This window comes from Salmo salar, chromosome ssa24, assembly GCF_905237065.1.
Source record: "Salmo salar chromosome ssa24, Ssal_v3.1, whole genome shotgun sequence".
In the NCBI taxonomy this organism is placed as follows: Eukaryota; Metazoa; Chordata; class Actinopteri; order Salmoniformes; family Salmonidae; genus Salmo; species Salmo salar.
Window position 1 is genome coordinate 18,231,460 of NC_059465.1, and position 24,607 is coordinate 18,256,066.

General features: G+C 46.1%; 1 protein-coding gene across 7 annotated transcripts in view; it reads left to right on the forward strand.

Moving 5' to 3' along the window:
• The window catches only part of LOC106585296 (probable E3 ubiquitin-protein ligase HECTD4), a 61,456-nt gene that overhangs the window by 14,105 nt on the left and 22,744 nt on the right, over positions 1-24,607 (forward strand). For 2 of the 7 annotated variants that reach the window (XM_014171366.2, XM_014171370.2), the window contains exons 3-42: positions 732-821; positions 928-1,055; positions 2,241-2,349; positions 3,254-3,392; positions 3,532-3,702; positions 3,798-3,990; positions 5,132-5,293; positions 5,405-5,518; positions 5,611-5,751; positions 5,906-6,141; positions 7,373-7,515; positions 7,651-7,721; positions 7,842-7,947; positions 8,184-8,304; positions 8,421-8,549; positions 10,291-10,415; positions 10,688-10,841; positions 11,030-11,127; positions 11,271-11,475; positions 11,690-11,914; positions 12,045-12,208; positions 12,402-12,647; positions 14,209-14,401; positions 14,481-14,585; positions 14,662-14,750; positions 14,878-15,044; positions 15,211-15,346; positions 15,466-15,610; positions 15,723-15,889; positions 20,281-20,427; positions 20,596-20,780; positions 21,219-21,372; positions 21,486-21,766; positions 21,845-22,034; positions 22,140-22,221; positions 22,390-22,592; positions 22,742-22,877; positions 23,032-23,214; positions 23,418-23,582; positions 23,729-23,898. In XM_014171366.2, the coding sequence (XP_014026841.2) occupies positions 732-821; positions 928-1,055; positions 2,241-2,349; positions 3,254-3,392; positions 3,532-3,702; positions 3,798-3,990; positions 5,132-5,293; positions 5,405-5,518; positions 5,611-5,751; positions 5,906-6,141; positions 7,373-7,515; positions 7,651-7,721; positions 7,842-7,947; positions 8,184-8,304; positions 8,421-8,549; positions 10,291-10,415; positions 10,688-10,841; positions 11,030-11,127; positions 11,271-11,475; positions 11,690-11,914; positions 12,045-12,208; positions 12,402-12,647; positions 14,209-14,401; positions 14,481-14,585; positions 14,662-14,750; positions 14,878-15,044; positions 15,211-15,346; positions 15,466-15,610; positions 15,723-15,889; positions 20,281-20,427; positions 20,596-20,780; positions 21,219-21,372; positions 21,486-21,766; positions 21,845-22,034; positions 22,140-22,221; positions 22,390-22,592; positions 22,742-22,877; positions 23,032-23,214; positions 23,418-23,582; positions 23,729-23,898 (6,168 nt within the window). The remainder of the gene's footprint in view (positions 1-731; positions 822-927; positions 1,056-2,240; positions 2,350-3,253; positions 3,393-3,531; positions 3,703-3,797; positions 3,991-5,131; positions 5,294-5,404; positions 5,519-5,610; positions 5,752-5,905; positions 6,142-7,372; positions 7,516-7,650; positions 7,722-7,841; positions 7,948-8,183; positions 8,305-8,420; positions 8,550-10,290; positions 10,416-10,687; positions 10,842-11,029; positions 11,128-11,270; positions 11,476-11,689; positions 11,915-12,044; positions 12,209-12,401; positions 12,648-14,208; positions 14,402-14,480; positions 14,586-14,661; positions 14,751-14,877; positions 15,045-15,210; positions 15,347-15,465; positions 15,611-15,722; positions 15,890-20,280; positions 20,428-20,595; positions 20,781-21,218; positions 21,373-21,485; positions 21,767-21,844; positions 22,035-22,139; positions 22,222-22,389; positions 22,593-22,741; positions 22,878-23,031; positions 23,215-23,417; positions 23,583-23,728; positions 23,899-24,607) is intronic. The other 5 variants (XM_014171367.2, XM_014171372.2, XM_014171369.2 and 2 more) reach the window with 3 other exon arrangements.

Below are 24,607 nucleotides of genomic sequence, written 5' to 3' on the forward strand. Positions count from 1 at the left end.
TTTTCCGGGTTGACAGACCTTCATCTTAAAGTGATGATGGACTGTCGTTTCTCTTTGCTTATTTGAGCTGTTCTTGCCATAATATGGACTTGGTCTTTTACCAAATATGGCTATCTTCTGTATACCACCCCTACCTTGTCACAACACAACTGATTGGCTCAAACGTATTAAGACGGAATGAAATTCCACAAATGTACTTTTAACAAGGATCACCTGTTAATTAAAATGCATTCCAGGTGACTACCTCATGAAGCTGGTTGAGAGAATGCCAAGAGTGTGCAAAGCTCTCATCAAGGCAAAGGGCTACTTTGAAGAATCTAAATAATAAAATATATTTAGATTTGTTTAAAACCTTTTTTGTTAGTACATGATTCCATATGTGTTATTTTGTAGTTTTGATGTCTTCACTATTATTCTACAATGTATAAAATAGTAAAAATAAAGTAACACCCTTGAATAAGTGGGTGTGTCCAAACTTTTGACTGGTACTGTATATAACTTGATGCAAAATATGTCGTACCGGCTGTATTTCTGTATTTTGAAAGTTATATCTTAACTTGATTGTTGACATTCAAAACATTTTGGGACTATATCAACGATGGACTAGTGAGGCAAATACCAAAACAATCATCTTTGGGTGGAATTTTTCTTTTAACACTATTAGGCCTACCTGGGACCTTCACTGTTGCTCCCTCCCATTCCATGGTTTAACACATGTTTTGTGTTTCCAGAGGGTCCCTGAAGACCTTCATCCACACAGTTCACCTGCTGCAGAAACAGACAGACCTGGGCCAGCTCCCTGTGGCTGATGTGCTCTACAGGTGAGTCTAGTATCCTTATGTCTGGATGTGCTTGGTGAGACACCGTTGTCCCTTTTCTGTATTGTCTTCGTTGTGAACTCTTTCTCTCCCGATCTGGCCCACCCAGACTCCTGGTGCTGGAGGGGGGACCAGGCTCCCCGTCCTGTCTGCTGGGGGGCAAGCACAGGGTTTCCTGGGGCTTTGAAGACATGCTGCCTACACCTGACAGCAGCGCTGGAGGGGCAGAGAGCAAAGGTAAGCCCGTGTGTGTGTGTGTGTGTGGAACAAGAGCTCCATTGGTCTTTCAACTGAGGTTGCTTTTTTTGGGGGGGTTGAAAACTCTAAATATTTTCCAGTCTAGTGATCATATTAGTGATTTTTGTGCTGTCAGATTTGTATTTATTTAACCTTTATTTAACTAGGCAAGTCAGTTAACAACTAATTCTTATTTACAATGACGGCCTAGCAAAAGGCCTCCTGCGGGGCTGGGTTTAAAAATAATATGTGTGTATTATTTATATATATATATGAGACACATTTTCACACTACCATTATAGAGTAATGTGTATGTGAGTGCACTGCAAGTGTAGTTGTTAGTAGTATTGTTCTGGTGACAACGGCAACCAGGCTAAGTCCTGCTGGCCCTCATAATCCTTCCTCTCATTTGGATGATGATTTATTCATTTACCTCTTTAGATCATTTCTATTTGATCCTTTGTCTGGAGCCACTTAGTACTCCCAACATTAAGCCAAGGGCAGACATGGAGTCATCCTTCTGTCTCATTGGCTGAGTCTCCTGAGGAGGGCATCATGTGTTGGTTATAGGGCAGGGTAATGACTAGCAGAAGTTTGAGGGAGAAAGAGGGAGGGTGGGTGATGGCTTGTTTCCTCCAATCGATGGGCTGACCTTGGAGAGCCCTGTAAGGTGATAGGACCTCATCAGCTCTCCTATAGGAAGCCAGTTGAGAGGCAGAGACATGGCAGCTAAAGAATACAGTAGAGCTGGCAGGCCGTGGGCTGGGGGGCTTGTCCCTCTCACCTGCCAAGTGCAAACTACAGGCAGGTTCAGCCAAAAGGAAAGTATTTTTCCCTGCCTTTCTTGTTGATTTGCTGACTAGTCTCCTTTGATTCTGTTTGGCCAATGCTGTGGGTGTGTGAGACCATATATATGTACACTTACTATGCTATAAAATGAAGGACAACATTAAACACGAATTGTCAGTAGAAAAGGTAGGGCTATACTGTCAGACTTGTCCCTTCTGTCTGCACCATGGTGCTTCAGTGGGGAGAAGATGAGAGAAAGCATACAGATGGACATAATCACACCCCTTTTCCTGTTATCCCCTCCTGTATACTGTCCTCCCTCTCCCCTCCGTTCCTGTTGTTTTGCTCCCTCTTCTGCTGTTCCTCACTCTGTCTATATCCTCCCTGCTGTTGCAGACACAGACCTAGGGCGCTGCCTGGCCACAGATGGGCTCTATCTCTACACCACTAACTCCTTTGGGAGAGGGATCAGCAAGCTGGGCTCCGGTTTGCACGGGACACTGAGGTAACATGACACCCCTGCCTATATCTGCACAGAGAAAGAGTGAGAGTGCCTCACTTAAAATACCCTCAAATCCAATTGTTTCTTAAACAACAGGTGTAGACTCACAGTGAAATGCTTACTTACGGGCCCTTCCCAACAATGCAGAGAGAGAAATTGAGTACTAATAGAAAAAGAATAACATGAGGAATAAATGAGTAACGATAACTTTTCTATTTACACGAGGTACCAGTACAGAGTCGATGTGCAGGGGTACACTTCCATTCAGCCACAAGAGCATCAGTGAGGTCAGGCACTGATGTTGGGCGATTAGGCCTGGCTCAAAGTCGGTGTTCCAATTCATTCCAAAGGTGTTCGATGGGGTTGAAGTTAGGGCTCTGTGCAGGCCTGTCAAGTTCTTCCACACCGATCTCGACAAACCATTTTCTGTAGGGACTTTGCTTTGTTGTTTCTAGACTTTTCCACTTCACAATAACAGCACTTACAGTTGACTAGGGCAGAAATTCCGGCGAACTTACTTGTTGGAAAGGTGGCATCCTATGACAGTGCCACGTTGAAAGTCACTGAGCTCTTCAGTAAGGCCATTCTACTGCCAATGTTTGTCTATGGAGATTGCATGACAGTGTGCTCAATTTGTATACATCTGTCAGCAACGGGTGTGGCTGAAATAGCAGAATTCACTAATTTGAAGGGATGTCCACATACTTTTTGCCATGTAGTGTATATTCTGTACATATAAGTAGGGAGCCACCGGGCCACCTCATGTCCTGTTCTAACTCTCCTGTTCCCTCCTTCTGACCTGAACTTCAAAACTCCTCTGCCCTACTGTACTCCCCCTCTGATTTATTTCATTTTCTGAGCAAAATATCAGAGGAAAGGGAGATCATTATTTTGTGTGTTTGTGCAGGGGGTTTGTGTACTGTCGGAATGAGGACTTGGAGCCCGGCTGGGTGGTGTTCAGCAGCGGCCGCCTTCTTCACCGCCCTGCCTCCTTTGATGCCAAGCCTCATCAGCTGTGCCAGGTCATCGACCCCTTCACCCTGCAGGTATGGCAGCTGGCACCTAGCAACAGGCTTCATGACATCACTCATGATGACTCAATTACACTAACTCAGGCCAGCACCACACATTGGGTGATCCAGTACTGTATCTCTTCCAAAAGACTGACCTTTCTACCTGTCTCAGGTGTGCCAGGTCGTTCCCATGCCAGCCCACCACTTCCCCGTGGGCAGCAGCATGACCACGCTGCACCTGTGCTCAGATGGAACCTACCTGTACTGGGTGTGGTCTCCTGCCAGCCTCAACGAGAAGACCCAGAAAGGCCACTCGGTCTTCATGGATGTCTTTCAGCTGTCGGTGAGGATGTTTCCCCAAGCCTTTCGACCATGCACAACAAGGCTCTTCCCTCCTTCCCATCTCTCACCCCTCTCTCCCTCCTGCTTCTGGTGCAGACAGAGACAGGATTGTGTGTGGCAAACGTCCTTCAGGAGAGGGTGATCCTGATACGGAAGGAGGGCGAGTCGTCCAAGTGTCTGAACGAGCTGCTGCTGAGCCGCATGTCACGCTTTCGCGCCTCCCACTCCGCAACGCTGGCCGCTCTCACCGGCTCTGCCATCACCAACACTGTCAAGGAAGAGCAGTCCGGTAATGACCTCACACTATTTAGATAAACTGTTTTTTTTACCCTGAAAACTCCCCAGTCCTTAACAATTAAAAGCATACCCATAACATGATGCAGCCACCACTATGCTTGAAAGTATTGCAAGTGGTACTCTATAATCTATTGGATTTGCCCCAAACATACCACTTTGTAATCAAGAGAAAAGGGTAATTGCTTTGCCACATTATTTGCAGTATTACTTTAGTGCCTTGTTGCAAACAGGATGCATGGTTTGGAATATTTATATTCTGTACAGGCTTCCTCCTTTTCACTCTGTCAGTTAGGTTAGCATTGTGGTTTACTACAACGTTGTTGATCCATCCTCTGTTTTCTCCTATCACAGCCATTAAACTCTGTAACTGTTTTAAAGAAACCATTCGCCTCATGATGAAATCCCTGAGCGGTTTCCTTCCTCTCCGGCAACTGAGTTAGGAAGGACGGCTGTATCTTTGTAGTGACTGGATGTGTTGATACACCATCCATAGTGTTACAAATAACTTTACCATGCTCAAAGGGACATTCAATGTCTGCTTATTCCTACCCATCTACCAATAGGTGCCCTTTGCGAGGCACTGGAAAACCTCCCTGGTCTTTGTGGTTGAATCTTTGTTTGACTGAGGGACCTTACAGATAATTGTATGTGTGGGATACAGAGATTAGGTAGTCATTCAGAAATCATGTTAAACACAATTATTAAACCATTTAGTATGTGACTTGGTAAGCAAATCTTTATTCCTTAACATATTTAGGCTTGCCGTAACAAAGGGGTTGAATTCTTACTGACTCAAGACATTTCAGCCTTTCATTTATAATTAATTTGTACAAATTGCGAAAAACAAAATTCCACTTTGACATTATGGGGTGTAGGCCAGTGACGACATCTCAATTTAATCTATTTTAAATTCTGGCTGTAACACAACAAAGTGGAAAAAGTCAAGGGGTGTGAATACTTTCTGAAGGCACTAACACAACAGTTTTTGTTTCACCCCCAGTTAAATGTGTGATATCCAGGCAGTGAAAAATATGATTGAATCTTCATTATCCTCATCACATTGCTCATTGTGCAATTCACACTTCACATCTCTTTGTTGTGTGTTGACTCATGTCTGTGCTCCTCTTCCACAGCAGTAAACACTAGCTGTGGCCTCCCTCTAAAGACTCTGAGGAAGACTCCCATGTATGTGTGTGGGACGTCCCTGGTGATGCTGGCATCTCCGCCCGGTGTGTCTGGCAGCTCTGCCACACGCTCCCTGTTTGGAGGGACCAGCGGCTTGTCCTCCCTGAAGAGTAAGAGCAGATGTTCCACTTCACTGTTTTTCTCGGTTGTGTTTTAGGCAAGTCTCCTTTTTACTGTTAGTGGTATATTTGTTGACTGCTTTCCTCTCTTTCTCCGACCAGTCCTCTCCTCCAGTCTGGCATTCAACCTAGTTGATGGTCAGTTCAGTAGCCGGGCAGATCTCATTGACGCACCTGGCAGTTCTCTAGGCAGGGGGGCCCAGGTGGCAGGGCTGGGTAAGCTCCTATTCAGGAATTAGCCATTTTTATTTCTTTCTAGATAAGGGCTGCGTTCTCAAAGTAGAGCTTATGTGACATTTGTGTTGTAGGAGCCTGCTATGACGCCCTCAACAACTTAATCTGGAGCTGCTCCAGTGACTACATGGACCAGTGGTCTAACCCTGGCAACCAGGCCTTCCACCACGTGTGCCATAGGCTTGGTGTCAGTCATGTCATCAAGGAACCCAAAGGTAACCAAAACAGTTTTACTCTTGTTTAGAAAACAACGCTGACCTCAAATTATGTGCTGCAGAATTATAGGCTGAAGAGTGTCTCAACCAGCTTCTTCCTTTTAAGTCAAATCGTACCGTTAAGAGTTGACTTACCCCTCGCTCCCTGCTGCAGAGGAGACCGTGGCCACCGGAGAGGTGATCAACCAGCTGCTTCACCATGTGGGCGCCATGTGCATCCACCAGCTCAACCTTCTCGCAGCCAGCAGCAGCAGCTTTCCCCTGGGCGCCCTCATGGGCAAGCAGCACCCCATCGAGGCTTGCCACTTCAGCAGCATCTGCGACATCATGGAGAAAGCCATGGTCAACAGGGACACCTGCATCATCCGCTGCATCCTGGTGGTATTCCAGGTACAGTGGAGATGGAGAACCAAATCAAATTTATTGGTCACATACACGTGTTTAGCAGATTAATTATGCGTATAGCAAAATGATTGTGCTTCTAGCTCCGACAGTGCAGTAATATCTAACATTTTCACAACATATACCCAAAATACACGTAAATCTAAGTAAGGAATGGATTAAGAATATATACTTATGTCAGAGCGGCATTGGACTAAGATACAGTGGCGTAGTATAGAATACAGTATATACATATGAGATGGGTGATGCAGTATTTACACACAATTAAAGTGATTAAGATACCATAGTATGGAGTACAGTTTATACATATGAGATGTGTAATGCCAGATACCGAGACATTAAAGTGGCCAGTGATTCCTAATCTATGTCTATAGGCAGCAGCCTGTGATGTACTCGAGTTGGCTGTTTAACTGTCAGTGGTGTAGTATAGAATACAATACAGTATATACATATGAGATGGGTGACGCAATTTAAAAGTGACTAAGATACTGTGGAATAGTATAGAGTGCAGTTCATAAATATGAGATGAGTAATGCAAGATCAGGAAACATGATTAAAGTGGCTAGTGATCCATTTCTAAAAGTGGCCAGTGATTCCTAATCTATGCCTTCTACTGCAGGGATATTCAATCTGTATAGAATTTTATGAACATTGCTAGCAACAACAGAATAAACAAAGTATTATTTCTTATTATGTCAAATGTATTTTTCAACTCCTAATATTGAGCAAATTACTCTTGCTGGAGTATCTGACACAGGCTTTGAAAAAGCACCCACGAATAGGCTACCATTGCGGCAAATGGCTGGTGCGCTTTCTTGACTTGTACATTCATTTTTGCCAACACATGGCTAACCTTTGTTTAAACAGCTGCTATTAGCGAAAATGTGTTTGGAGTTACCTTTATAGCTAATAGGCTAGGGTAGAGTGTACACTTCCTCTTCCAATTTATAATGTGGGGAGATCCAAATAATAAAACATTTTGATTACTTCTCCTTGCCATTATCATTCACTGATGATTAGACAAGACGTGCTTTTATTTATTTATTATTATATATTTTTTTGATTTGCTAACGTATGATGGGGTCCCTGGGTTGCCGGTTTCCCTGGGAGGGTGGCCCTTGACAAGTAAAGTTCAAGACCCCTGTGCTGCTATGACGCTACTTGGAGCCCAACTGATGTCTAAATCACTCATTTTTACACATTGGTGTTTGTCGTTCAGGTGGTGTTCAGGTTCTTCAACCCTCAGTCGGAGCAGAACAGGGAGAGTGTGCGGCGTTCAGGGCTGCTCCTGTGGCAGCTGCTCATGGCTCCTGTGGATCAGATTGGAGCAGAGATCCAGGGAGAAGTGTGCCTGGCTATCAGGTAAACACAACTCAGTACAGAACAAAGCCTTAACCATAAACACAGGACACACGTAAAGACATGATCTTACAGACGACTCTCTGTCCTGTGATTGACACCTACTGTCATTGTCTATCTATCCATCCCTCTCTGTAGCTCGGGTTTGAATACTTTGTATCAGGGGGAGTCTGAACTCAGCAGCCTGCTGAAGCTGGTCCTGACAGAAGGTGATAGTTGCGACCTACTAATTGGGTTTTATGCACACTCTTAACACAAACATGATTAGAATGTGTATCTCAAATATCTGAAGCACTGGAAGTATTGAAGGAGTTCTGTGTGACCTTTAGGGGAGAGGAACAGTGGTCTGTCTCAGCTCCGCGATGTCATCCTCACCAACCTGGCTGACCAGCTGCAGAAAAATCGATTTGGGAGCGACGAAGATGACCACTACAGGTAGAGTCCAGCTTTTGCAGACATTTTCTCAACAATTTTTCCAATGTCATGTATTACTGCTTGAAAAATAACTCTCAATTCCTCCCCTAACCAGAGCTGAATGGTTTCACTGAGTAACCTGATGCCATAAAATGTGCCCATGAATAATAATAATGCAATATGCCACTCTGTCTCTCTGTATAAGAGGGTTGTTCGGCTGAATCAGTCTCATTATCTCGCCTGTGTTTCCCCTCCAGACTAAGTGATGAACTCCTGCACTGCATCCTGAAGACCGTTGTCCGTGAATCCTGCCTTCTTATCACTAAATGTCAGACTGTCGCAAGGGATGACTTCCAGAAGCTACTCTCCACTGTGCCAGTATGTGTCTTTGGCTTTGTCTGGTCAGACGGTCTGTTTACCAATCAGCAGTAGATGAAGTGTGTTAGCTGTTGCGTACTGACTTGTGGTCCCCCTCCCTCCTTCCCCTCTACCAGGTGGCCTCATCAAGCCTGCGCTACCTCATGGCCGTTCAGAACCACCTGCTTAGCAACACCGTTCTGATACGCCCCGACGACAACGACGACAGTGACAGCTCCCTACAAGGGGAAACAATGAAGGTACAGGTAAACACCCCTTTTAAATACCCCTACTGCTGTCTGTCCATGTGGTGTGTCTCTGTGTGTGTTGTCTGTGTGTCTCTGTCTCTCTCTCTCCTTCTGTGTGTCTCTCTCTCCTGTGTCTCTCTCTTTCTCTCTCCTGTGTCTCTCTTTCTCTCTCCTGTGTCTCTCTCTTTCTCTCTCCTGTGTGTCTCTCTCTTTCTCTCTCCTGTGTGTCTCTCTCTTTCTCTCTCCTGTGTGTCTCTCTCTTTCTCTCTCCTGTGTGTCTCTTTCTCTCTCCTGTGTGTCTCTCTCTTTCTCTCTCCTGTGTGTCTCTCTCTTTCTCTCTCCTGTGTGTCTCTCTCTTTCTCTCTCCTGTGTGTCTCTCTCTTTCTCTCTCCTGTGTGTCTCTCTCTTTCTCTCTCCTGTGTGTCTCTCTCTTTCTCTCTCCTGTGTGTCTCTCTCTTTCTCTCTCCTGTGTGTCTCTCTCTTTCTCTCTCCTGTGTGTCTCTCTCTTTCTCTCTTCCTGTGTGTCTCTCTCTTTCTCTCTCCTGTGTGTCTCTCTCTTTCTCTCTCCTGTGTGTCTCTCTCTTTCTCTCTCCTGTGTGTCTCTCTCTTTCTCTCTCCTGTGTCTCTCTCTTTCTCTCTCCTGTGTGTCTCTCTCTTTCTCTCTCCTATGTGTCTCTCTCTTTCTCTCTCCTATGTGTCTCTCTCTTTCTCTCTCCTGTGTGTCTCTCTCTTTCTCTCTCCTGTGTGTCTCTCTCTTTCTCTCTCCTGTGTGTCTCTCTCTTTCTCTCTCCTGTGTGTCTCTCTCTTTCTCTCTCCTGTGTGTCTCTCTCTTTCTCTCTCCTGTGTGTCTCTCTCTTTCTCTCTTCCTGTGTGTCTCTCTCTCTTTCTCTCTTCCTGTGTGTCTCTCTCTTTCTCTCTTCCTGTGTGTCTCTCTTTCTCTCTTCCTGTGTGTCTCTCTTTCTCTCTCCTGTGTGTCTCTCTCTTTCTCTCTCCTGTGTGTCTCTCTCTTTCTCTCTCCTGTCTCTCTCTTTCTCTCTCCTTGTGTGTCTCTCTTTCTCTCTCTCCTTGTGTGTCTCTCTTTCTCTCTCTCCTTGTGTGTCTCTCTTTCTCTCTCTCCTTGTGTGTCTCTCTTTCTCTCTCTCCTTGTGTGTCTCTCTTTCTCTCTCTCCTTGTGTGTCTCTCTCTCTCTCTCTCCTTGTGTGTCTCTCTTTCTCTCTCTCCTGTGTGTCTCTCTTTCTCTCTTTCTCCTTCCTGTGTGTCTCTCTCTCTCTTCTCCTCGTGTGCTCTCTCTTTCTCTCTCCTTGTGTGTCTCTCTTTCTCTCTCCTTGTGTGTCTCTCTTTCTCTCTCCTTGTGTGTCTCTCTTTCTCTCTCCTTGTGTGTCTCTCTTTCTCTCTCCTTGTGTGTCTCTCTTTCTCTCTCCTTGTGTGTCTCTCTTTCTCTCTCCTTGTGTGTCTCTGTCTGTCTGTCTGTCTGTCTGTCTGTCTGTCTGTCTGTCTGTCTGTCTGTCTGTCTGTCTGTCTGTGGCCTCAGTTTCTGCAGGAATAGAGCAAGGATATTAAATCATGACAGCATAGCCACTGCATTTAGCATGTTCAACAGTAAGCCCTTTTTAATTACAAACACCTAAAGTTGTTTTTGTTTAACTTTTGTTATAGTGTTGATTGTAAACAAGTTTAGAAGTTGTGTGGTCTTTTTCCTGTTAGAAAAAAGTAAGCACTGTTACGGAAGCGTTGCCTTTTCTCTGTGTGTGGTTTCCAGGAGTTGCAGACTAGCATCCTGTCGCTGGCCACCAAGATCCTGATGGGATGTGACGAGGTGCTGGAGACCCTGCAGCAGGTGACCGCCGCTCTCATCAACAGTGACATTACTGACCGAGAGACCAGGTGACCCTCACCCCTCTACCTCTGCTTTTCCTGTTACCTGTCAACCTGTCATTTTACACGTTGTATGCCTACCCCTAACTCTCTTGACCTTTTGCCTGTGTATCTGCATGTTCCCCTTGTATGCATATGAATCCCCTTCTATGCATTTCTCTTTCTGTCTGCCTCAAACTCTCTTCTACATACCTCTTATTCCACTTATCTCACATCCTCTCTCCTCCTCGTCCCATCTCTCCTTTTCTCCCCCCCTCTTCCTCTCTCCTTCCGGTCCGCAGGCTGAAGGGCCTGGAGCAGATGACCAAGGCTACCATGCTGGGCCACCTGCTGCCAGTGCTGCTCACCTCTCTGATGCACCCCAACCTGCAGACACTCAATCTGGCTGACGCTCTCCTGCCCCAGCTAGTGCAGCTAGTCCTCTACACCAGCCAGGTGGGGGCTCTCAAACAAACACACCCGTCTCACCTCAATGTAGATATTCTTCTCTAGTTTAGAACGTCTGTCTGTCGTCTCTGGTTTCTGTGGTGGAAGATGGGTAGGCGTGTTGTGCTTGTTGATTATAGTTTGGAAGGAGAATTAGTATATATTTATAATATGGGTTTCTCCTGGTTATTTCCCAGACTGCTCTGCTGTTGAAGACCCAGTCTCCTCTCTTCACTGACAGCATTCCACTGGTAGGAGGGCCGCTGGGCCAAAAGACGCCTGCTGCTGATGACCGGTAAGAGTACACATGGTCCTCTGTAGGCAAGATTTATCAGGACCTTAAGCCTGATTTTTCCAAGTGTGTTTGTGTTTCTCTGTCCCTGATGACTGACTTCCTCTGTCCCCGATGACTGCCTGACTTCCTCTGTCCTGCTCCAGCTTTAGAATTCTAGATGAGCGGGAGGAGCCAGGCTTCCTGACAGGCCTGAAGATCCCTGCCCCATGGGCTGCTGGGAAGACGGTGGAGACGGTCCACCCAGTGCGAGACAACTATAAGTTCAAAGAGACGGTACACATCCCAGGAGCACGCTGCCTCTACCTGCGCTTCGACTCCCGCTGCTCCTCGCAGTACGACTACGACAAGGTGACCAATCCCTGCACCTCTCCACCCCACATCACATTTCCATGTTAAAGCTATGTCATGGAGAAAAAAATTTATGAAATGTATGCTCTGGATAAGAGCGTCTGCTAAATGACTAAAATGTAATGTAAATGTAAATAACATGTCTAATCTAGTTTATCATTGCAAAGCTCTATGAGGAAGATATTTACTTGGTCTTTTCTCTCTGGTGTTCCAGTTGGTAATGTATGCTGGGCCCAACACTAACAGTCGCAAGGTGACCGAGTATGGAGGCAACACTCTGGGCTATGGCAGTCGCAGTGTCCTAGGGACAGGCTGGCCCAAAGACCTGGTCAAGGTGGAGGGGGACACAGTGACGTTCTCCTTTGAGATGAGGAGTGGGCGCGAGCACAACACCCCAGACAAAGCCATGTGGGGGTTCTCCTGCACTGTCCGTGCGCAGGTACACACAGCTGTGGAGTTAGATCACTGCACTGTTGTGAATAGAGCATGAGTTCTAGCATGTTGCTGCCATGTTTGACATACACACCCAGACATTGTTACGTAGATCTGTCTCTGTTTTCCCGCTACAGGAATCATCAGAGGATGTCTCTGGGGGTCTCCCCTTCCTGGCAGACCTGGCGTTGGGTCTGTCTGTACTGGCCTGCTCCATGCTCCGCATCCTCTACAACGGACCTGAAGTAACCCGAGAGGAGGACGCCTGCCATGACCTGCTCTGCTCCAAGCTGCTCCAAAGGTGACTCGGCATAAATGGAGGATGATACAGAGCACACATTATAGATGGCACGAATGCACTGCAATGTAGCAGCACAGTCATATACAGCTATAACCATCTAAATAATAACACCCTAGTAAAATAACACAGGTGACACCATGGCAGAGAGTGGGTACCAGGACAGCCGAGACTAAATGCTATCCATTTCCTCCAGGTGCCAATGGCAGGTGGAAGCTAATGGTGCCATCTCTCCAGCCCTAACCCCCAGTCCCTCTCCGCTACCCCTCACCATCGAGGAGGACCGGGAGTTCACCTACCCCTCTGACGTGCTCATCCCTCCCCCGGGCCTCATGCCTGGGGCCTACTTTGACCTGCCCCGCATCCGCCTGCCTCCAGGCATCATGAGCCGGCTACGAGAGGTGTCCGGCAGGGCGCGGCCACAGTTCCGTCCCAGCATCAAGTAAGAAGGGGTGACCATATATACCACATATACAACTGCCATTCCAATTCTATTTTAACTTCTATGGGCTAGGTGGAACGTTAGCGTCCCACCCGCCGTACACACTATCAACAGCCAGTGAAATAGCATGGCGCGAAATACAAAACAGCAAAAATGTCATTTTCTCAATCAACTATTTTACACCATTTTAAAGATAAACTTCTCGTTAATCTAACCACATTGTCTGATTTCAAAAAGTCTTTACGGCGAAAGCATAAAATTAGATTATGTTAGGACATAAACTTCACAAGAAAAACCATACAGCCATTTTCCAAGCAAGGACATGCATCACAAAAAACAAAAATACAGCTAAAATATTCACTAACCTTTGATGATCTTCATCAGATGGCACTCATAGGACTTCATGTTATACAATAATGTATGTTTTGCTCGATAAAGTTCATATTTATATCCAAAAACCCCATTTTACATTGGCGCGTGATGTTCAGAAAATGTATTCCCACCAAAACTTACGGTGAATGAGCACATCAATTTACAATAATACTCATCATAAACGTTGATAAAATTTACAAGTTATTGAAAGAATTGTAGATATACTTCTCCTTAATGCAACCACTGTGTCAGATTTTAAAATAGCTTTACGGAGAAAGCACATTTTTCAATATTCTGAGTACACAGCTCAGCCAACAAAGCAAGCTATACAGATACCCGCCAAGTTCTGGGGTCAACTAAACTCAGAATTAGTATTATAAATATTCTCTTACCTTTGCTGATCTTCGTCAGAATGCACTCCCAGGACTCCTACTTCCACATTAAATTTTATTTTTGTTCGAAATACTCCATATTTATGTCCAAATACCTCCGTTTTGTTCGTGCGTTCAGATCACTATCCAAAGGCATAACGCGCGAGCGTAAATCCTGACACGAAAAGTCAAAAGTTCCATTACCGTTCGTAGAAACATGTCAAACGTTGTTTACAATCAATCCTTAGGGTATTTTTAAGATAAAATGTCGATAATATTCCAACCGGACAATAGCGTATTCATTACAGAGGAAAAAGAAGGAGCGGTGCGCCAAACGTGCCCGCGCAGTAAACAACTCACTGGTCCCAGGCAGTCCACTCATTGACTGAGCTCCTATTTTCTGCCCAGTAACAGGAGAAGGATGAAACACGTTTCTAAAGGCTGTTGACAGCCAATGGAAACCTTAGGAAGTGCAACGTGACCCCACAGACACTGTAGTTTCGATAGGGATTCAAAAGAACAACTACAATTCTCAGATTTCCCACTTCCTGGTTGGATTTTTCTCAGGTTTTTGCCTGCCATATGAGTTCTGTTATACTCACAGACATCATTCAAACAGTTTTAGAAACTTCAGAGTATTTTCTATCCAAATCTACTAATAATATGCAAATATTTGACTCTGGGCCCAAGTATGAGGCAGTTTACTCTGAGCACGCTTTTCTTCCGAAAATGAAAATACTGCCCCCTATACCTTAAAAAGTTAACCAGTCATTACTGCCCATCCTCTCCCCCCTTTCTCTCTGACTTGCCCGTGTCAGGGAGGTGATCAGGCCAGACGTTATGGAGGAGGTCATAGTGTCGTCTGTGATAAAGCACCTGACGCTGGTGGATGCTCTCCAGTCGCTCGTCAACTTCCAGTACCGCGAGGAGCACGCTGAGGAGTACGACCTGCTCTGTAAGATCATGGCCGAGACTTTCAAGAAGATCAACGCCATGGAGCGCCAGCTGCAGGTACACAAGTGGCTAGTATAGTCTGCTTTTCCCTCTCCAAGTGTGTGTGTGTAGAACTTTGTTTGTTGCCATCCTTCAGAGTGTAGCAGAGCTGGAGCAGAAGTGGCAGAACGAGGTGGAGGAAGCTCAGCAGGGAAAGCTGGAGAACAATGCTCCTTTCTTCCACGACTATCACTTCTTTGAGGTAAGTATCCCTTCACCTCCGATTCTCATAAAGTTGTATGCTGTTCAGCAAATATAATTAGTTTTTGTTTCCCCAGAACAAAATGAAGGAACTAGAGTTGCTGTGTTCACTAAAGGAGGTCCCACTGGACTGGAGTGATTTGGAAAATGTTGTCCTCACACTGAGGTAAGACATTGGAGAAGAGCCACGTGACAATGCAGATGTTAAGACTGCTGAGGTAACATCTGCATTGCTTAGATGACATATCTTCCTCCGTGTTGTCTTCTGGTTTATCGTCTACATTTGTCCACAGGGAGAAGTTCTTCCAGGAGGTGAACTCCGTCCACCTGAAGAGTGATGTGCCGCTGGCCAAAACCAAAGCCCTGATGAAGAGCCTGATGAACCGCACAGAGCTGTTGCTCCATGTCACCATTGCTCCTCACTGCAGAAGCCTAACCACCACACCTGCTGGCACGCCAGGTACCCCTCAGCTTACACCTCCTTACATAACTACCTTCCCAGCCTACTCCACCTCCCTAGCCTACACCTGTTTCTCTATACCCCTCTCCTGATTTACTTTGACTGCCTGTATGTAGTTTGATAAAATAGAGGTTACTGATTCTGACTTTTTGTTGTTGTGTGGCAGCCTGTAAGTCTGTGTCAGACACTAAGGCGGTGGTCCCCGGGGTGAAGCAGCCAGTCTTTCTGCGCAGCATGTCTGCACCCTCTGACCTGGAGATGATCGCCAACCAGGACCTGGAGTTCCCACACAGCAGCCAAAGGTTCACTGTCCACAAAAATCTCTTTGATACAGAGAAAGTGGATTACAAGCATAACTACACTAAGTTGATGATGGATGGAGAGAGTACTCACCCCTCTACGTTATTCTCCTCTACTGCAGGAGGCGACACCACCCCACCAGTCACCGTAGCAGCTCCTTCACACTGCTGCAGTCTCTAGCCATGGAGGACAGCCGGGACAAGCCAACGTACAGTGTGCTGCTGGGACAGCTCTTTGCTTTCATAGGGACCTTGCCCGACCAGTCTGTAAGTCCAGCCCTCCGTCACAGTCACTACACATTGAATTCTGTGTTTTTGGTGTCAAACAATTAAAGAAGTTGAGTCCATTCATATTTTACCCAAGTTCTGCCTCCTCCAGGTGTCCAGCAGCAGTTTCCTGTCTGCGGCTCAGACACGGTGGAGGCGGGGCAGCACGAGGAAGCAGGCCCTCGTTCACATGAGGGAACTGCTCACTGCCGCAGTCAGGGTAGGTGGGGTCACTCACCTGGTGGGACCTGTTACCATGGTGCTGCAGGGAGGGCCCAGGTAAGGCATGGACACACACTCACACACAAACCTACCATTAATATATCTTCATGGTTTGTTTTCATGAGGGAGAATTTATTTTACAATTCTAGTTATTGTTTCCTTTCACAATATAACAATGCAATTGAATTATATTTAACGCTAAACAATAACTTGACAGACATTAATATACAGTTGAAGTCGGAAGTTTACATACACCTTAGCCAAATACATTTAAACTCAGTTTTTCACAATTCCACTAAGTTGACTGTGCCTTTAAACAGCTTGGAAAATTCCAGAAAATGATGTCATGGCTTTAGAAGCTTCTGATAGGCTAATTGACATCATTTGAGTCAATTAGAGGTTTACCTGTGGCTGTATATCAAGGCCTACCTTCAAACTCAGTGCCTCTTTGCTTGACATCATTGGAAAATTCAAAGAAATCAGCCAAGACCACAGAAAAGTCTGACCTCCACAAGTCTGGTTCATCCTTGGGAGCAATTTCCTAACACCTGAAGGTACCACTTTCATCTGTACAAACAATAGTACGCAAGAATAAACACCAATGGACCACGAAGCCGTCATACCGCTCAGGAAGGAGACGTCTCCTAGAGATGAACGTACTTTGGTGCGAAAAGTGCAAATTAATCCCAGAACAACAGTAAAGGACCTTGTGAAGATGCTGGAAGGAACAGGTACAAAAGTATCTATAGCCACAGTAAAACGAGTCCTATATCGACATAACCTGAAAGGCCGCTGAGCAAGGAAGAAGACACTGCTCCAAAACCGCCATAAAAAAAGCCAGACTACGGTTTGCAACTGCACGTGGGTACAAAGATCGTACTTTTTGGAGAAATGTCTTCCGGTCTGATGAAACAAAAATTTAACTGTTTGGTCATAATGACCATCATTATGTCTGGAGGAAAAAGGAGGAGGCTTGCAAGCCAAAGAACACCATCCCAACCGTGAAGGACGGGTGTGGCAGCATCTTGTTGTGGGGGTGCTTTGCTGCAGGAGGGACTGGTGCACTTTTTACATTACATTTAAGTCATTTAAGTCATTATCCAGAGCGACTTACAAAATGGTGCATTCACCTTATGATATCCAGTGGAACAACCACTTTACAATAGTGCATCTAAATCTTTTAAGGGGGGGGGGGTTAGAAGGATTACTTTATCCTATCCTAGGTATTCCTTAAAGAGGTGGGGTTTCAGGTGTCTCCGGAAGGTGGTGATTGACTCCGCTGTCCTGGCGTCGTGAGGGAGCTTGTTCCACCATTGGGGTGCCAGAGCAGCGAACAGTTTTGACTGGGCTGAGCGGGAACTGTGCTTCCTCAGAGGTAGGGGGGCCAGCAGGCCAGTGGTGGATGAACGCAGTGCCCTTGTTTGGGTGTAGGGCCTGATCAGAGCCTGAAGGTATGGAGGTGCCGTTCCCTTCACAGCTCCGTAGGCAATCACCATGGTCTTGTAGCGGATGCGAGCTTCAACTGGAAGCCAGTGGAGAGAGCGGAGGAGCGGGGTGACGTGAGAGAACTTGGGAAGGTTGAACACCAGACGGGCTGCGGCGTTCTGGATGAGTTGTAGGGGTTTAATGGCACAGGCAGGGAGCCCAGCCAACAGCGAGTTGCAGTAATCCAGACGGGAGATGACAAGTGCCTGGATTAGGACCTGCGCCGCTTCCTGTGTGAGGCAGGGTCGTACTCTGCGAATGTTGTAGAGCATGAACCTACAGGATCGGGTCACCGCCTTGATGTTAGTGGAGAACGACAGGGTGTTGTCCAGGATCACGCCAAGGTTCTTAGCACTCTGGGAGGAGGACACAAGGGAGTTGTCAACCGTGATGGCGAGATCATGGAACGGGCAGTCCTTCCCCGGGAGGAAGAGCAGCTCCGTCTTGCCGAGGTTCAGCTTGAGCTGGTGATCCGTCATCCACACTGATATGTCTGACAGACATGCAGAGATGCGATTCGCCGCCTGGTTATCAGAAGGGGGAAAGGAGAAGATTAATTGTGTGTCGTCTGCATAGCAATGATAGGAGAGACCATGTGAGGATATGACAGAGCCAAGTGACTTGGTGTATAGCGAGAATAGGAGAGGGCCTAGAACAGAGCCCTGGGGGACACCAGTGGTGAGAGCGCATTTAACAACAACACTTCACAAAATAGATGGCACATGAGGAAAGAAAATGATGTGGATATATTGAAGCAGCATCTGAAGACATCAGTCAGGAAGTTAAAGCTTGGTCGCAAATGGGTCTTCCAAATGAACAATGACCCCAAGCATACTTTCAAAGTTGAGGCAAAATTACTTTAGGACAACAAAGTCAAGGTATTGGAGTGGTCATCACAAAGCCCTGACCTCGATCCTATAGAAAATGTGTGGGCTTAACTGAAAAAGCGTGTACGAGCAAGGAGGCCTACAAACCTGACTCGGTTACATCAGCTCTGTCAGGAGGAATAGGCCAAAATTCACCCAACTTACTTTGGGAAGCTTGTGGAAGGCTACCCGAAACGTTTGACCCAAGTTAAACAATTTAAAGGCAACGCTACCAAATAGTAATTGACTGTATGTAAACTTCTGACCACTGGGAATATGATGAAAGAAATAAAAGCTTAAATAAATCATTCTCTCTACTATTATTCTGACATTTCACATTCTTAAAATAAAGTGGTGATCCTAACAGACTTAAGACAAGGAATTTTTACTAGGATTAAATGTCAGGAATTGTGAAACTGAGTTTAAAGGTATTTGGCTAAGGTGTATGTAAACTTCCGACTTCAACTGTGTGTGTGTGTGTGTGTGTGTGTGTATATATGTATACATCTTCTAGATTTAGGACAGTCACTTCAGCCTTTTTTTCTTCTTTTTTACTGTCCTTTTTGCCATTTATGAATTTGTTATTCAATGCGTTTCTATGGGCTTTCGTAGTGAAGGCCAAAACTTATATTTGATTCCCCTAAAATATATACCTAAAGGGGTCCTCAAAATCAAATAGCTAAATGATCCCATAGTATGACAATCTTAAAACCATTCCATTTGCCAGCTTCACTTTTCCCTTCCCCAATGTCTTAGACTCTAAAGAATGAAATTGAAGAATCAGCTAGGACCCGGCATCTCTCATGGGGAGGAGCATCTGTTGTACTTTTTTGTTCCATTCCTCCTCTCAAAATGTAACTTCAAAGTATTTTTCCCATACAGCCTTTAGGCCCTTACAAGTTCCTGCGGTATGTGAGAAATCCTCTGCAAGTTATATCTTAACACTTATATTAGAATGTACAGGGAATTTGTTGTTTTTCTGTCTATCCTTAAACATACAATCTCTAAGCTGGAGATATCTCCAAAAGTTTTGTTTCTGTAAAATATACTTGTTCCTTAGTTCTTCAAAAGCGGTTCTTGATATAGACACCTAATGTTCTTTGTCCCCGTTCTATACCAATCTTTCCAGAAAACAATGTACTTTTATTTTCAATTTAGGGTTATTCCATAACGAAGCCGAGTTTGTCAAGAAAGGTGACGTTTTTTTTTTTCTCTTGTGAATCTGACTCCATATATTTTTTGTATGGGACATTCTGCAGTGCCACCTTTTGTTGACTCAAATAATCTGATGCTCCAAATGGGGCATTAAGTTGTTCCATGTCCACCCACATTGGCCTTTTAGAGGTCTCAATAAAGATAGGCTATTTGGGAAGTTATAAAGGCTTCTTGATATAATTTCATTTTGTGGAGCTTTATTCCTCACTTCTCAGTCTTTGCCTGTAATCTCGCTAGATTCATCCTGGCCGTTTTACCTGCCCAAATAAGCTCAGTAATCATTTTAAATCCACAGGTACAGACCGGTATGGACAGTGGTAACATGCTGATGACGTAATTGAGTTTAAGAGCTATGACCATCTTTGTAACCTGTATCGTAACCCATAATGAGATTTGTATCTTATCCCAGTTCTTAAACTTTACGTTTTTAGGGACCATTGAAATCCCTAGTTGACAAGGTCATTTCTCAGACAATGTTTTGATAGGGGCTTTACCTTTATCTATGAAAATGTATTTACTAGGTCCAGTAAAGGCAATATGGAGAGATAGCAGGTCTGACATTAATAGTAATATGTTGTCTGCATAAAGCAGTTGTTTATTCTCCCAACCTCCCATAGTAACTAACCCCTTTGACTGATGCAGCCTAATGGCTTCGGCTAATGGTTCTAGTGCTATAATAAATAGTGAGAGACTGTGACCTTCGTGCCTCGCCCTACTGTAAATGGAGATGATTGTAATCCGTTAGTGACTACTATGAATTAGGGGTCGTTGTACATAAGTAAAAAAAAATATTCTGAAAGCCCTGTCCAATATCCAAATGTATTTTAGTGTATAATGCAGGAGAAATTCAATTTTATAAATGTATCTGTGTCCTCTGTGCAGGATCGAGGAGCTGACCTGTGGGGGAATGGTGGAGCAGGTGCAGGAGGCCTTTGGGGAGACTATGACGTCTGTAGTGTCCCTATGTGCCCGCTTCCCCATCGCTTGTTCTAACAGTATTGGCATGCTCTGCACCATCCCCTATACTAGGCAAGACAATTATTCTTCTTCCGAAATCCTCATGTTACTCTTGGAAAACAGCTTTGTTTGTTATTAGGAACAAACAACTCACCTCATTCTCCTGGCACCCAAAAATGCCTGACTTCCTAGAATTGCCATTCTCTAAACCCCCACACGTCTGCCCACGTGATGCTGTAGGAGTGAGGAGCAGTGCCTGGTGCGCAGTGGTCTGGTCCAGCTGATGGACCGCCTGTGCAGTCTGAGTGGCCAGAGGGACTGCAGCTCCAATGAGAAGCAGACCAAGAAGCAGAAGGTGGCCACCATGGCCTGGGCTGCGTTCCAGGTGCTGGCCAACCGCTGCATCGAGTGGGAGAAGGTGGAAGGTATGCAGATAAGTTATTGCCCCCCCCCCCAAAAAAACTATCAGCTTGTGAAATGGGTAGCCCACTCCAAGAAATGAAGAGAACCTCAACGCTCAAGCAGAACATATGAGAATAATTTTCACTCAGATGTTTCCAATGTCTTGATACTGCGCTGTGCCTTTTAGCGAAAGAGGAAGGTTTGAAAGGACGTCTTCAGGGTCTACTAACAAAGTGAGGACAAAACGCAGACGAATAGTTGGAGGTTAAAGTTAGGCAAGCTTGACAAAAGTTGATTTAGGCCAATAATTCAGAAACAAGAGGAAAGATGGGTTTTTTCATGTCCTTTTGAATATAGATAATCAGACTTTAGGATGAAACCTCACATTAGTGTTTTCTACAGAGAGCACAGTGTGTGGTAATGCTTACTACTGTAGAAATCCCTCTTCCCCCTCTCTTAAGGTGGTTCAACAGATGCGGTGCACTCAGGTCTGGCCCGGCAGGTGTCCAGCCTGCTGACCAACCACCTGGTCAGAGCCACAGAGTGCTGTGGGAACCAGGCAGCAGGGAACGATGCTCTGCAGGACGTCCTCAGCCTGCTCAACGACCTGTCCAGGTAACCACTAGCAAACAACAGGTCAAATACACCGTCAGTCTTCTTGTGTTCTGTGTTTGTGAAATGACTGTTGTCGCCTTCTAATTATCTATGATTGTCTGGCGTTCCTCCAGGAGCCACATAGGGAAAGCTATCCTGAGCCAGCCAGCCTGTGTGTCCAAGCTCCTGTCCCTGCTGCTGGACCAGCGGCCGTCTCCCAAGCTGGTGCTGATCATCCTGCAGCTGTGCCGCGCTGCCCTGCCCCTGATGAGTGTAGAGGACTGTGGCAACGTGGCGCTACCCTCCTGGAGCTACTCCATCAACACCCTGGATGCTGAGCAGCAGGACGCCACCGACCCCGCCTCACGCATCGCCGCCCTGCTCCTGGCCAAGCTGGCTGACTACGTAGTACCAGGTAGGAGCCTTTGGTCTTGACATGTTGGTCATGAGATATCTGTTAGACTGCTGTCTCTAACACCGTGTCCCTCACCAGGCTGCCAGACCCTGCTGTCCCCCAGCTCCTCAGAGCCAGACACCAGCCTGAGCCGCTCCAGCCCCAAGGGAACCCTGAAGTCAGATAAGGACGCTGGGGAGGAGGGCGAGGCTGTGGATGGCAAACTGTCCATCTTTATCCACAAGCGGGAGGACCAGTCCTCTCATGAGGTGCTACAGCCACTGCTCAGGTAAGACTCATCGTAATACCTCCTGAGACCTTTTAACTTCATGTGTGCCAAACCATCCATGCAGTCTCTCTGACACCTGTGCTTTTCCTCCCTGGTGGCCTGCAGCAGCTCAGAAGGCCGGCCGTTCCGCCTTGGAACTGGAGCCAACATGGAGAAGGTGGTGAAGATGGATAGAGACATGACCAAGGTCAGGCCTGTTTTAAAGTTTTCATGTGGCTGCAAATGTCATTGGGATGTCACCAAGTGAAAGAAGAATAGTGAAGAATTAAACCTAGTCAAGGCATATGTTTAAGAATCATACCATTTATTCCTGGCTGATCTGCTCCTTTCCCATCCCTCTCATTCACCTCACCAGAGTGGTAGCTGTGAGGTGATCACAGAGGAGGCTGCTGCCGCCCTGAGGAAGGCCAATAAGTGGGCCCAGTCTGGGCTGATAGTGAGCGTAGGCCCGCCTGTGGAGGCTCTGGTCCCGGAGGCTGCTGGAGGAGTCACCACGGGGGACAAGAAGAAGAGCGCTCAGACCGCTGTGTGTCGGGACAGGAACTCTGAACTGGCCAGGTCGGTGTGACACTCAAGCTGTGCAAGATTTATATTATGCATTTTGTAAAACCGTAATACCGGTGGAATTGAATCTGCTACACTAGTTCTAGTTAACCAGAGGGGAGAGCGGTTCTAACCGGTCTCCTCTCTCTCCCTCCACTGTTCAGGTCCGACCCGATCAGGCCCTTCATCAGTGGACATGTGGCCAACAGTATGGCTGCTGAGGTCATCGCCCTGCTGCACAGCCTGCTCACAGCTCCCGAGTCCAACACCGCCCAGATCTGGACCAGCACTGCAGAGAAGGTAGAGCACCCTCAGAATGCGTCGGTTTTAGAGGCAGCTGCAGCCATTCTAAGGTCTACTTGCAGATGCTAGAGCCATGTAATTCTAAGAATATACTGTATATGAAGATCATAGTGATAACGCATGGACTTACCGTTACTGATGACTGCACCAGGTGCTGTCCAGAGCGCTGATGTTCATCCCACAGCTGGGGAAGTATGCTGAGAGCATCCTGGAGAACGGTAGCAGCAGCGGCAGGAAGCTGGCTAAACTCCAGGCCATCGGCAGGCAGGCTGTGGCAGCACTCTGCGCCCTCGGAGGCTTCAAGGAGACCATCAAGATTGGCTCAGAGGTCCAGGTGGGTTAGGAGAGGAGCACAAGTTGATAGATCCATTAGAAGACTTAGCAGTACACCCTTAGCAACATGCATTGTCTCTGTGGTGAAATTAACATGCCGGGTACCTACAACACTATACCAGGCCAACAGTGCTGTGGGCAGGAAGAGCTATAGCAGTGAATGGTCAGTGCATGTTTCTCATCATGGTCTCTCTGCTCCCTTAGGTGGTGGGTAAAGGAGTGCTGGGCAGCGTGGGTGTGGTCATGTCCATCAACGAGCAGGAGGGCATTGCCACTGTGAAGTTCCCTTCCTGTGAGTACAGGAAGGCCTGCAAGGCCTCAGACATCCTGACGGTGCCCATCTCCCGCCTCTGCACTCCCCGCTCTGAGGTAAGAACAGGGAGGGTTAGAGAAGTCAGACACACATAATGTAATTTGACTGAAAATGATGAAAGTGCTTTAATGTTCGCTAGTAGACTAATTTAATGTTCTCTTCTCATCCCTGTCCCTCTCCCCTTCCCCTCTCTCTCTCCCAGGCGATGCCCCTCTACAAGCTGTCCATCACAGAGAAGGTGGTGCAGGCGGTACAGTCCATGCTTCTGCCACAGGAGGGCAGTCTGTCCATCCACTCCTCCCTCCCCGCCTCAGGAGATGGCTCCAGTCCTGTTATGGCCGCTGTCCGCCTGTTGGCTGAAATCAGGACCAGGTAAATTACTACTGAGGACATTACTTTGGTCATAACGTTTTTCTGCTCCGAAAGTGTGTCTCTGCACTAGGGCTGTGGCGGTCATGACATTTTGCCGGTTATTGTCATGCAAAAGAGTGCCGGTCTCATGGTAATTGACCGTTAATTAACATAAACACGTTTAGCTTTTCCAGGCCTCCACGCATACAAGCAGCATACAAGCAGCATACAAGCAGCATACAAGCAGCATACAAGCAGCATACAAGCAGCATACAAGCCGCTGAAGGAGCTTTTGGAACATCTTAATTAAAAAAATGTCTAAATCAATTTAATATACACATCACAATAAAGCCATCATTTATTTTAGACAGGTCTAAAGAAACACTATGATATGAAGGAAGAACAGAATATGAGTTGGCCTACTGTGTGTTATCTGGCTATGCACCATGCTGTATGCTTGCTTGTTCATTTAGCAGACAAGACATGCCTATAAGTTCTGTGCCATTATTTAATATTATATGATTTATAGTAAGAACAATATAATTGAACTTAGAAAGGATTTTTTTCCCATTCCGGAGCGAGTGCACATATGAAGTGGCTATGTTGAGCGTAAAATGTATCATTTGAAACCAGTCCTATACACTAGATTTAGAGTTATTTGGCAACTTTAGTTGTGAATGATACAAACCTTTAGAATGTCTTAGAAATCAAAACATATATGGGCTGCATG